The sequence below is a fragment of the Phaethon aethereus genome (assembly GCF_964289735.1).
Source record: "Phaethon aethereus genome assembly, chromosome: 1".
Lineage (NCBI taxonomy): Eukaryota > Metazoa > Chordata > Aves > Phaethontiformes > Phaethontidae > Phaethon > Phaethon aethereus.
In genome coordinates, this window is record NC_138575.1 from 69,102,329 (window position 1) to 69,116,523 (window position 14,195).

A 14,195-nucleotide genomic window follows, 5' to 3' on the forward strand; every position below is an offset into this window, starting at 1 on the left:
CAAGGCCTGTACTGAAAACCAAGCTGCAATTTAAACTGTTGCCATCTTGCCCAGTTATCTTCCCAAAATCAGACATTTCCACTCAAGGTCCGAGGATGTGCTTTTGCACACTATTCTTTGTTGTGTGTTGACAAAAGTATTCAGGGTGGCCAGTAAAAGCAATAGGACAACCTCATCAGGAATGCTTCAAAGGCTCACAATATTTGGCATCAGAAGAATTCAGTCATGGCAATTTTCAGTGGCTTCTTGGCTCTGCATAAGACATTTCAGTCTTCTGGATCTGTCAGTATCTCAGAGTTGGAGTCATACGTTATCGCTATGTCCTTGGCATCAGCTATAAGAACTCTCAGTCCCAACTGAACTGTAAAAAGAATGGAGACCATGGATGAATCAGAAGTACTCCAGAGGCAGCTCTGCTGCCATATAACTACTCTGTAGCCATCTATTTAAAAAAAGGCAAGCCCATCTTTCTTCCCATCTTTTTTTTAAGACTGCAAACAGAGCAATTAATGTTGATATTGATCTTCAGCTTATATCCACCATTATCTCTTAAGAATTGAACCTACTGGTCTTGGTAAAACTCCAGTCTGTGGTGATCATGATCCACATTCAGTGAAAGGCTTTAGCATAAATAAAAGAAAAAAAAAAAAATCCTCCTCTTTTTGTCCAATTCAGAGTTAACTCTAAACCTCTTTTCACTAGATTTTCTAGATTATTGCCATTTCAGGTTTCTCTTGGTAATATTCAGTCTGTTTTAAAGTTTACCTCGTGTGAGCTGCTACACAGCTCAGTTCAGGCTACACAACCTGCCCAAATGGAGAGGTAAATAGGCATTTTTTCCCCCCTGCTGAGCTGCTGTTGCCACAGCTACACTACTACCACTATCTGAAATACATGAACTAACTTAAGTGAGCTATGTTCACACAAACCTTGTCTTTTGCTTGGTGATATTTGTTTTTTTGTGGTCCTTTAGAATCATCTTAGCAATTCCAAGCTCTGTTGAGAATGGTAGGACGCCACTGTGGACATGTCTCCTTCCATCAGAGCTGCCAGTGACACCTGCACTTCTCCCATGTGGAACAGTATACGTTGAGGTTGCAGAATTCAAAAATGCAGCTACAATGCATGTATCGCATCACAGGATATTTTTTCTTACTTTGGTTCAAACTTCATCTTGTTTCAGTTCCAGAAAACAGTCAGAAAGCCACAACACCTTTCACCCTACTTCTTGACCAGCACCCCTATATCACACATAATATGGCACTGAAGCTTTGGACAGTAGGATGTTTTTTTTCTAAGGCATGGTGGCAAAGATTATTGCACAAAAAGTAAGTAATGGACTTATGCTATCCCTGTCTCATTGTCCTGGTCCTGGTGTTTTCACTTAAGAAGTAGAGGTGGGCAACAAAGGATTTGATTGCAGAAGGTATGCTTTACATGCTATTTGAGGCACCTCCAATTTCCATACCAGAGTAATGGCTACATAGATACTGTTACAGAGATATTCTTGGCTCTGGTCCTGAATCATCAGCGAGGATTGTGGGTTTACTATTAAAAGAATAAGTGTTTCTTTAGAATCAAAACAGATTACTCTAAAGAAAGTGAAAATGACCAGAGCTCCAAGCCAGCCTGTCTTTCCCAGGATACCAATAGCAGGAAAAAGCAGAGGTCATGGATCATGTTCTGTCACTTCACATTATTGATATTTTTCATGTTTCAGGCAGACATCCAAAATTGGATACTTTTCCATAAAGCAACAGAAACGAAGTGGCAATAATAGTGTGCCCATTACCGGTCGTTCCCACACCTATAATCTTGACACTACCTCTGGGAATCTGATGTGCACCTTTATCTTTCTTGTACTCTTTGTCTCCATTAAGTCATCCAAATATTTGTATTTCTTCATAGAATAAAGGTAGTTAGAGTATCTTTCGATTATCCTAAAGTGTCTTAAAAATTGCCTAACTTTGTGGTATTGTGTCTGGAAAGACAAGGAATAATTTAAGGTGCTAGTTTTTCTAGATGTGATCTAGGCAGAATCCAGGTACTCTCTAAATTGGATGTGTCAGATTTTTGATATGCTGTTAGTCTGCTTAAAGCAAGCTTACTCTATTAGCATGGACAGGAAACACCTGTCTAAATCCAGAGATAAATTCCACCCAAACACACCTTTTCCTCTTGAAATGTATGGTTCTTTCACATTTTTTCATACAGGATATATGGCTTCAGTTGAGATCCTGATAACAGCAAACTTCTGTGTATGGGTAGCTTCAGCAAAACTCTAGCAATCGTTGGAGTGACTGGGGGATGAACAGAGATTACATCTTAGCAGTGGGTTTTTTGTGCTCTAGTTTCTTCTGCTTGTACAGTGATAGAGGTCTTAAGCTTTCACTGGCATAAATATTTCCAAGAACTCAGTCGCTGACTGGGATCAAAAGGAAGCCAGGTCATACATACATCATGACCCTCTTCTCACCTAAACCTGTAACGTGTAAGAAAAAGTTGTTCTTCCATCCCAGCTATCACTCGTCTGAAAGCAGTCATGGACTTTCTCATCAATGAGTCAATTTTCACCCATTGTCTTAGCAAAACGTCATGGCTTTCAAGAGAGAGCAGTATATTTTTATTTCCACCTGTAAAAAATAACAAGCACTTTTTAAATGTGGTCTCTCACCCATACAACCCTCAAGAAACAACCTCAAAACCTGGTGGTTTCTGCTCCGGGGCTGTGGAATCAGCGCGCCTTTCACATAAGTCTATGGGCAGAAGTGCTGTGCTGGCTGCTGCCAGGCTGGATTAAAAGGTTGTAGCACTGAGCTGCTTCTCAGAGGCTGCCATCATCCCAGATCTGTCAGCGGGACTGCGCATGTAGTCACTTCAGGGTCCCATTCTATTAAAATAACGTGTCGAGGGTGTTTTTTTTAAGAGGCAAAACAATATTGTTCAGACTTTTTAGAACAAGGTCAAGAAGCAAATATATATGCAGTTATACACAGATTGGAGAAGGGATTATTAAGTAAGTATCCAGGACAGTAAATTCTTTGTCCAGCTGAGCTGCAGCCAATGCAAGCTCTCTGACTGCATCCTACAGATTTAGGTATACATCTCCCTGCACCCTTGATCTAAGCACTGAAGTACCTCATGAAGCTATTTCACTCTCCATCTTCAGAAACATTACATTATTAAATGCGTCTTTTCATGCTCACTGAGGTCATAAAATTTGTAAACTTTTCAGCATTTTAACAGGTAACAATTTTTGTACTCCAGTAGTATCAGTCCTTTCCCTCTTCTAGCCTTCAGTTTAAAAGTCCAGCATGTTAGATGCATATGTTCAAAACATCAAAATTAAATAAAAGCGTTGTCCATTTATCCTGTTGTTCTCAAATTTTCTCAATCATTTATTCTTTCACATGGAGCTCAATGAGTACTTTTTGGAGAAAGTATTTTTGTTTTAGCCACAATTACAAATTTCTAACTAAGGTTATGCTAAGTTGTTTAGAAAGAAGATACAGAAAGAAAATGTATTTTACTACAAATAAAGTCTGCTCAAGGAGTGGTAACAGGTGAATTAGAGAAAGCAGATTTAGTGTCATTACTGCCCTCAATAGTTTGCCAGTGTGATCCTAAGTCACCAGATTGTGATAGGTCTTCATTAAAAATCTTGACAACAAACAGAAAGATATATTGGTATAATTAAAAGCAATCTTAATAGTTTACATGAAGCATCTATAACTTTTCTTACATCTTTAATAAAAGACTAAGTGTTACAGCATTGTTATTAGCATAATAATTACTATTGACATGGTTAGCAGAATAGTTTTAACACATTTAATTACTTTTTTAAAATCATTCTCTGAAATTAGCAATATTAATATGCCTTTGTTTATAAACTAAAGCAGGTAACATTTTTATTATTTGTGAATTTGGAATTTTTACTACTTTAACTGCATTTGCAACTGCATTTTTAGGTGAAAGGTAGGTAGGAAATCTGTAGTATTCAGAGTTTTTCATCATCACTCCGGCATGATGTCATCTTTCACACTGCCACAGATGGTTAGGACCTCATTTTATTCCTTCTTTGCAAGGTGATGAGAGGAGGGACAAGCCACCTCTATTGGGCAATGAGGCCAAAGGGGTTTTTTATGTGCTGTTGCACATTCTCATTTGACCACACCAACTAAAGGTGAGAATTAAGGTCAAAGGACAGAAATAGTTGTTTTTCCTAACATAGAGCAATCCTTCGAGTTCATTTGAGAACTGCTGGTTTATGATCAGGGCTATTGTCTTTGTCTCTTCTCTTCCCAGTATCTATAAATTGTTTCTGAACTCTATTTGTAAGAGTTTTTTTGCTATTGGGAAAGATTATGGCAAGGTGGTGTTCCTATATCAAGTTATTATAGTGCTTGAGCCTCAAGATCTTGCTACAGAATGTTCTTGCTTACACCATTTCTGCGAGGTTACAAAAGGTTTGTAATGAAAGCAGGACTACCTCTGTCTTAATTACTCAGGATGTGCATCCAACAAGCTCATTATATTGGTTACTCCCTAGAAAAGTCAAAGAATAGCTCAAGCATCCTTGAAGGCATCTATTTCAACATCTATCATGTAGCACAAAAGTGTCTGTGTCATCATTTGCTTCTGGGAATACACTGTATTGTTCTAGTGATTTCAATAAACTTGTCACATGCCACCTTCCTTCTAAAATAGCTGCATGAATAGGCAATATAACCTAATATAATTTAACACAGAAGTCTTATGATTAAGTCTTATGATTGTGCACGTATTCTCAAAATCTGTTCCGGAAATGTTTAGAACAGCATGGGCAACAAACAGGAGGAGCTGGAAGCAGTTGTGCAGCAGGAAAACTATGATATAGTTGCCATCAAGGAAACACGGTGGGTGACTCGCACAACTGGAGTGCTGCAATGGATGGCTATAAGCTCTTCAGAAGGGATAGGTGAGGAAGGAGAGGCGGTGGGGGTAGCCCTGTATGTTAGGGAATGTTTTGATTGTCTAGCGCTTAATGATGGTGACGATAGGGTTGAGCGTTTATGGGTAAGAATCAGGGGAAAGGCCAACAAGGCAGATATCATGGTGGGAGTCTGTTATAGACCACCCAACCAGGATGAAGAGGCAGACGAAACATTCTATAAGCAGCTGAGAGAAGTCTCAAGATCGCTAGCCCTTGTTCTTGTGGGGGACTTCAACTTACAAGACATGTGCTGGAAATACAATACAGCAGGGAGGAAACAGTCTAGGAGGTTCCTGGAGCATGTGGAAGATAACTTCCTGACACAGCTGTTAAGTGAGCCAACTAGGGAAGGCAAACCACTGGACCTGTTGTTTGTGAACAGAGAAGGACTTGCGGGTTACGTGGTGGTTGGAGGCCGTCTTGGGCATAGCAATCACAAAATGATAGAGTTCTCAATTCTTGGAGAAGTAAGGAGGGGGATCAGCAGAACTGCTACCTTGGATTTCCAGAGGGCAGACTTTGGCCTGTTTAAAAGCCTAGTTGGCAGAGTCCCTTGGGAGGCAGTCCGGAAGGGCAGAGTTGTCCAGGAGGACTGGACATTCTTCAAGAAGGAAATCTTAAAGGTGCAAGAGCAGGCTGTTCCCATGTGCCGAAAGACGAGCTGGCAAGGAGTAAGCCCAGCCTGGCTGAACAGAGAGCTTTGGCTGGAACTCAGGAAAAAAAGGATAGTTTGTGACCTTTGGAAGAAGGGGCAGGCAACTCAGGAGGACTACAAGGACGTTGTGAAGTTATGCAGGGAGAACATTAGAAGGACCAAAGCCCGACTAGAACTTAATCTGGCTACTGCTATAAAAGACAACTAAAAATGTTTCTATAAATACATTAGCAGCAAAAGGAGGGCTAAGGAGCCTCTCTTCATCCTTTATTGGACGCAGGGGGAAACAAAGTGACAAAGGATGAGGAAAAGGCTGAGGTGCTTAATGCCTTCTTTGCCTCGAGTCTTTGATAGTAAGACCAGTTGTTTTCAAGGTACCCAGCTCCCCGAGCTGGAAGACAGGGACAGGGAGCAGAGTGAAGCCCCCATAATCCAAGGGGAAATGGTTAGTGACCTGCTACACCACTTAGACACACACAAGTCTATGGGGCTAGATGGGATCCACCCAAGGGTACTGAGGGAGCTGGTAGAAGTGCTTACCAAGCCACTTCTAATCATTTATCAGCAGTCCAGGCTAACTGGGGAGGTCCCAGTTGACTGGAAGTTAACAAATTTGACACCCATCTACAAGAAGGGCCGTAAGGAGGATCTGAGGAACGACAGGCCTTACAGTCAGACTTTGGTGCTGGGGAAGGTTATGGAGCAGATAATGTGGAGTGCCATCCATGCAGCACATACAGGACAACCAGGTGATCAGGCCCAATCAGCATGGGTTTGTGAAAGGCAGGTCCTGCTTGACCAACCTGATCTCCTTCTATGACAAGGTGACCCACTTAGTGGATGAGGAAAAGGCTGTGAATGTTGTCTACCTAGACTTTAGAAAAGCCTTTGACACCATTTCCCACAGCATTCTCCTGGAGAAACTGGCTGCTTAGGGCTTGTACAGGTGCACTCTTTGCTTAGTAAAAACTGGCTGGATAGCTGGGCCCAAAGAGTTGTGGTGAATGGAGTTAAGTGCAGTTGGTGGCTGGTCAGAAGTGTGTTCCCCAGGGCTCAGTGTTGTGGCCAGTTCTGTTTAATATCTTTATCAATGATCTGGATGAGGGGATCAAGTGCACCCTCAGTAAGTTTGCAGATGACACCAAGTTGGGTGGGAATGTTGGTCTGCTTGAGGGAAGGAAGGCTTTACAGAGAGCTCTGGACAGGCTGGATCGATGGGCCGAGGCCAGTTGTATGAGGTTCAACAAGCCTAAGTGTCAGGACCTGCACTTTGGTCACAACAACCCTATGCAACACTATGAACTTGGGGAAGAGTGGCTGGAAAGCTGCCCAGCAGAAAAGGACCTGGGGGTGTTGGTCAACAGCCAACTGAGTATGAGCCAGCAGTGTGCCCAGGTGGCCAAGGCAGCCAACAGCGTCCTGGCCTGTATCAGGAATAGTGTGGCCAGCAGGAGTAGGGAAGTGATTGTGCCCCTGTACTTGGCGCTGGTGAGGCACCTCGAATCCTGTGTTCAGTTTTGGGCCCCTCACTACAAGAAGGATGTTGAGGTGCTTGAGCGTGTCCAGGGAAGGGCAACAAAGCTGGTGCAGGGTCTGGAGCACAAGTCTTATGAGGAGCGGCTGAGGGAACTGGGGTTGTTTAGTCTGGAGAAGAGGAGGCTGAGGGGAGACCTTATCGCTCTCTACAACTACCTGAAAGGAGGTTGTAGCAAGGTGGGTGTCAGTCTCTTCTCCCAAGTAACAAGCAATAGGACAAGAAGAAACACCCTCAAGTTGCACCAGGGGAGGTTTAGATGGGATACTAGGAAAAATTTCTTCACCGAAATGGTTGCCAAGCACTGGAACAGGCTGCCTGGGGAAGTGGTTGAGTCACTGTCCCTGGAGGTATTTAAAAGACATGTAGATGTAGTGCTTAGGGACATGATTTAGTGGTGGACTTGGCAGTGCTAGGTTAATGGTTGAAATTGATGATCTTAAAGGTCTTTTCCAACCTAAATGATTCTATGATTTTTTTTTCTATGATTATAAAGAATGAAAATGTTCAGCCAAAGTAATAATAAATGGTAGTTATTAAAAACTGAGAGGCTGACTGCAGAATAATAACATATCATTATATGTTTTTCTTATCCTATAAGCAATAATTTGGTATTAGCACAGTCATTTAGGGGGAGGCGGGTGGGTCTCGACTTCCTGCTCCACCAACGGACACATAACCATGACAAACATATTTATTACCGCTCTTCGGAGTTGCACACTGCTACAGCATTTATGGTATGTTCAACTCTGTAGAGGCTTCCTTTAAGTTTTGAAGGATAATAATGTATTTACATGTTTTTTTTTCAGACAAGAAGCCCTTCTTGCTGCCATTAGTGAAAAAGATGCCAATATTGCTCTGCTAGAACTTTCATCCTCTAAGAAGAAGACCCAAGATGAAGTGGCTGCACTGAAACGAGAGAAGGACCGTCTGGTGCAACAGCTCAAGCAGCAGGTGGGTAGAGGAGGGCTGGGAAAGAAACTGGTTATCATCTGATGTGAGGTTATTATCTGGTGTGAGATTTTTATCTTGATTTATGGAACTAATAATGTGTAATCCTGTCATATGCTGGGATAGAAAGTGCATAAATAATGATTTCAAACTAGCTACCAGTAATGAAGTCTGTAAAACATGGTTGAGAAAGAAGAAATCTCAATATTGAGAGAAGTTCTTTGTATCACTGCCCAAGTAGTAAATGTGTGATAGAATGTATAGGAAACTGGATGAAAAAGGCATTGGTTATTATCTTCTACAGGCAACAAATAACCACAGATTCAGGGAAATGTAGTGATACTTCTTTCGCTGATCTGTATTTGCCTTGTTGGGGCAGAAGCATACATGGAAGAAAATTCTCCTTGCTGCAAAGCTCAAATATGAATGTGTTACATCACAGTCTCTACTGTGGTTTCTAATCTGTGACAGGAGCACCATATGGGAATGCCAACTACTAGAGTAGAATTTGGGACATCTCGTGCATGTGAGGGGATTGGTCCTTTCCTGTTTCTGGCCTCTCCCATTTCTAAGATCCTTTTGTGTTGGCATAACAATCAGAAAAAGTGTGTTTCTATTCAAGCATTTAATATTGTGTTTCAGTATTCAATGCAATGAGAAAAATACATTGCCAATAAAACGCGGAGGAAGCAAAAGGCATCCCTGGCAATAACAGATTTAGGATCTGAAAAATCTGTGTTGATTTTTCACTTCAGCACTTCTGGTGGGTTTTTCTGAATTGCTCCCTTGCCACATTCTCTGTAATAGCACATATGCTGCTGCCAATCCAGTATCAACTTCTTCAGTGCCACCGATTCCATTCCATAAAGTTTTATGTGCAACGTTTCATCTGTCAAATAGATGATTTCTGTTGCTGTCAAAGACAGTAAGACAAAACCAGGTCTGCTTTCTGATAAGGGATTTCTCTGCTTCTTCCTTAGGAAACACAAGTAGGTTACTGGCCATGTATTTTTAAGATAACAATTATTTAAGATGTAATTTAAGAACAGTAATTTTGATTGTTACACCAGCCTCAAAACAAGCAAGAAGTATAGTTTACAGTCTTGCATTATTTACTTTTGAGCAACAGTTGTAATTACTTTCACTGGTCAGCCAGATAACTTCTTACTAGAACAGGATTCAGAAGTGGTCACAGCAATGTAAAGTACTTATTTTCTGTAATTGTCTGTAGGTGTAGCAGCTTTAATATACATTACTGCTCATTCCAAGAGAGATTGGAACTGTATTGTCAGTTCTTGTTGTCCTAAGTTTAAATTCTAGCGCTTTCATGCCCCTTGCCCTTCCCAGTTTCCTTCTGATTATCTTTTGTGGGTAGATGGAACAACCTTTAGTGTTTCGTGCTGGGGTTTTTTCTACTGAAAATTTGTGTATATTTAATTTATGTATTAATGTTGTGATTATCTGTAATGACTTAAGTTTCAGTTAGATTTTTTTAACATTGTTGTACTCATCATTAGTTTTCAGTGCTGTAAGTCTTGCAATATCATATGCTGTTTCTAAAAAGACACGGCCGTTTCCCTTAAGGATGCCCATTCTAAGAGCTTTTCTGTATAGGTGTGGGATACTTATTTCCCAAATAAACTAAAATTGCAAAGGAGATTAATTTGAACTTGTTCTTAGTATGAAGTGAGACCAATTCTGAGCTGCTGTTAGAGCAATAGTCCTTTTTCAAAAAATTCATTGAAGTATCCAAATGCCTTTGAAGTTTCTTGTCCCAAAACTGCCATCAGCTGTAAAGGCTCATCCTTGTTTAAGATTTTTGTCTTAAAAAGAAAATGAAGAAAGCAAAAAGTAATCTCCTCAACACATCTGTGCTATAAGTAGTATAAATACAAGCTATATATAAGTAAGTAGTATAAATATAAAATCACAGATAATTGGGCTGCAAGGTATTCTTCAGAGCATCCCCGATCCCCAAGGCAGAAGATATGTTTATATATAAACAATCTAAACTATATTTAAACCATACCTAAGAAATATTTATTTGACCTAATAGAGATTTGACACATCCTCCCTAAAATCTATCGTACATTTTAAGGATGGATCATCTTTTATCCTTTTTTGTGTGCAGCTTTCAACACATTGAAAGAAGAGCTCCTCAAAGTTACTTATCATGGAACAGTAATACTCACCATCTCTTTAAGTTGCAGGGGATCTGGCATCGCATTTATTTTTTTCAGTACCAATAGTTTTTGTATGTGCTTTTTCTGCATCAATTCAAATCATACCAACTTTGACAGCTCCAGAAATAGGAGATGGGTCAGAAGAGAAGGTTATGAGATTTTGCAGGATCCTCATTCCTGATGTAGTCAAAGGGAAACTCATTTTTCCACATGCTCTGCAAATAATCTGTGTACTTGGCCTTTGTGGTCCTCTTTAGTTATTACAGGTCACCAGCCTCATATTTTCCAACAAAACAACTGTGCTACTTCATCAATTTAAGCTTTCTTTACATGGACCCTTTTCTACATCTAAGAACAAAGGTCCATCTGTATTTGCCAGCTCCACAGGACTATATAGCATTTCAGGAACTTCCTAAAAGTTTAACTGTAATTCCTAAATTTACAGTAGAAATTGTGAATCGAAAATCTTTCAGACTTGCATATGTATTGAACACAACTGTTCAAGAAAGCCAAGTGATGCCAGTTAATCAGGATCTTCTGGAAGACTTTGAAAAGCAGTTGTGGAGCCTAAAAAGTTTATCCAACCCTTCAGATTGAGAGCTGGGATCTTGACCTCAGTAATTCCTTCCTTCTGCCTTTAACATTGTTTCAGAGCTGTTGAGCTCCCTGATAAGTATTGGTATTTCAGACCATCCCATTTCTAGGAAATGCTTAGACTTTGTGGTAGGAAGGCAGCTCTCAGTTGGCTAGAAGGCACAGTTGACTAAAAAATTCCTGTTTCCATCTACATAGGATGCAAATAGAAATGCTGAGCCATATCAGAAGGGGGTGGTTTGTGTAAAGAGTTGTGGATGCTGTGGTAGCTACCATAGGCCTGATTTGCTGAATCTCACTGAGAACTGGAAAGAGCCTCTGACAGAAATAACGCTTTAGGAAAGCAGTTTTCTGACTACGCTGCAATAGTGAGTGTGAATGGATCCAAGTGATCCAATCTGATAGAATTCAGATTACGCCTTTTCATTGCTTGTGCTGGTTATCGTTGAGTTGCTACAATAGCTACCACTGTTAGCAGACTGGCTTACTGTTAATTGGCCTTTCTTAGAGTGTAGAAAGATACAACTCTCTCCCAATACAAAAACTCTTTCTACTGATGAGCCTCAATTTGCATCTTTAAAAAAAAAATTCCAGCTTCTTCAGCTCTGCAGTTTCAAGTGATTTTTATTTATTTAAAAATATTGGTGAAGATGCATAGATTCATCACGGGAAGGTTGTACAGAATCTGGAGGACTGTGTGGTTATTCCTTGCTTTAACTCTTCTTTCTCCCTTCCCAACACTGTCATGTTCCTGGTTGCTTGCAGGGGAAGGGTATTACTGCAAAAGAGAGGGAAGGAGTCCTGCCAAAGACATTTTGGTTCTTTAATTTCTTCAAGTATGTGTATTAAAGTTTGGATGAAGAGAGGCATTTCAGAAAGAGGATATGGCATCAATGTTGTTTTAATTTAGAGTTTCTAGGCTCTGAATTGCAGGAATGTGCCTCAATATAGAGACCATTTCCTAATGAGGCACTCGGCATTGACCAGGCTTTCCAGTAAATAGAGCTGCCTGTTTCATATTGGTTGTCAGTTTGTATGAGGGATTTCCTCTATCATCGGAAAGGCAGGCCAATTGCAGAGTGAGGGTCACCAGCTAATGTGGTCCCAATTTACTTCCTCCCAGTGTACTTTGTCTCCGTGAGTAGTTCATGGAGAAGCAGTGGTTGGGAGGCTGCTTCACCAGAGGGGGCCAGGGCTGATGCGAGAAAACAGAGCTGAAGGTTGTCTAACAAAGTCCAGATGTAGCGTGGCAAGCGCCAGCCAGCGTGCTCGGATTATACGCCATACAGAAGCACCCACGACGTGTGTCATGCTGGAACTGATGGAGACCCACGGAGCTTTGGCGTGCTTTGTGGCAGCACATCCACTGCTCATCATGAGAAAGTAGCCTGTTTGCCACTTATTCCTTTCCTTGTCAAGCAAAGTTGTCACAATTGGGATAGATTTGTTGTAACAGGATGAAGTGCTGCTCTGCAGCTTCGAGCTGTAAAGGGAAGGCGTATCTGAATGGGCTGAGGTTTTCCTGCCTGTGGGCTCTGAGTCTTACAGCTTGGGGTTTTCTACCAGGAGCTGTGTGGAGCAAAGACTGTCATTTTCTGTGTTTGTACAGTGTCTAGCACAGTGGGGGCCTGGTTTGACCAGCATCTCTAGGCACTACTATGCCATAAATGTTAAGTAATAACGATGAAAGTTTTAGGCGGCTCTAAACAGTGTCTGTTTTCTGAGAGCTTGGAGCATTAGTCAGTTGAATTGTTTGTAAATCACTGTATTCACTTGTATTATTATATTATGTTTCATAATCCCAATTCTTTTTTAATATACTGTAGCAGAAGTTACCAGGAAGTAGCTTGTTCAGTGTTACTGATTATGCGATCTCAACATTTTCTTTTTAAATGGTGTGACTTCAGGTTAGGTTAATGCTGGGTACGTTTTTATGATGTTGCCTTTTCCTAAATAAAATTAATTTTCAGATCAATTCCTCAGTCTTTTAAGAACATGTTGATTTTCAATCCTATATTTTAGCATGCTCCCAGAACCACCCAGCCAAGCTTTCCCCACATATTTTATAGATCTATATTTTCTCTGTCACACAGGGCATGAGCACTGTGAGCTTCTTTGCTTTATTTTCTGATGGCTTTCACTTTTCACTGAGTAGATCAACCTTTGTCTTCAGCTTCCTCTTCATTCTAAGGTATATCTCTAATGTCTACTTTTTCTCCCTTAGAACTTCTACTTCGTACTGTCCCTCGCCTTTCCTGTTCATGCACATACACTCTTGCTCTTCGCTTATACTTAGTGAAAAGAGCTGCTTTCTGTGTTAGTGAAGGGAGATAAGAAACCTCATGCTATTGAAAGTATGGGTTACGTAGTCAGCTTGCTTGCCATTCAGAAGAATCTTTAATACCCATCATTCCCTTTTACTTCTATCTCCTCATCATGATCAATCCTTCCTCTGTGGGCCAGCATGAATTGAGGAGCTGTTATTTATTATTCCCATAAATTGAGAAGAATTAATTTGGCGATGACTAGTAGTATTAATAGTTATCATTTATGCGATATTTAATATATGTTTCATATAGCTATGCAAGTCCCAAAGCTGTTTTCTCTGTGCTAATTTGTACTTCTTCTGGGCAAAGATTTTGGATGTCTTTCCTTATGAGGCCAAGGTACTGCAAAGATTTGTTTCTCAAGTAAATGTGGTTCATGGGATCATGAGGAAGAGGAATGAATTTTAGATTCTAGAATGGCTTCTCTCCCCAAAAATGCTGATTTTCCACTGTTACTTGTTTCCCTGGAAACCCCGCACACTGACACCTGACACTCCTCTGCCGTGAACTTTTCCAAAGTGAAGTTCCATGGGTTGGAGGCATTTGTAATAGGAGAATGTTAAACAGGTCAAAGGAGACTGACAGGCAAGCGTTTTCCTCTTACTGCCGTGGAGCTGTATCAGCATGACCACAATTGTGGCAGTTTTTATTACCACGCTGCCTGATGAAATAATACAGGTTCTCTGAGGCAAGCAGTTAGCCTTTGCTTTGCCTTAGCTGCCCGGATTTGAAACCATGTCTGATGAGGGTGGTTATGCTATTAGCAAACGAATTTCTTCTTCAGGTGACATGAATACAATCACTGCAGGTAATTGCTAAATGTAGTGCTGTTTCTGTGACAGAATTACCGTTGTTCTCCAAGAGCATCAGAGAGGTCCCAGCAATGCCATGGTGCCCATAGAAGTTTAACGAGTGGAGGTACCTTTCAAGCCATGGCACTGTCAGAAGAGGACTTGGAAAGTCTAGATGTATTTAAGTT

At 40.8% G+C, this 14,195-nt stretch overlaps 1 protein-coding gene across 2 annotated transcripts in view; it reads left to right on the forward strand.

Annotated features, from left to right (window-relative positions):
* ERC1 (ELKS/RAB6-interacting/CAST family member 1) overlaps positions 1 to 14,195 on the forward strand; it is a gene marked incomplete at its 5' end in the record, with an annotated part of 295,446 nt that overhangs the window by 235,027 nt on the left and 46,224 nt on the right. For both annotated transcript variants that reach the window (XM_082013315.1, XM_082013316.1), the window contains one exon: positions 7,971 to 8,115. In XM_082013315.1, the coding sequence (XP_081869441.1) occupies positions 7,971 to 8,115 (145 nt within the window). The remainder of the gene's footprint in view (positions 1 to 7,970; positions 8,116 to 14,195) is intronic.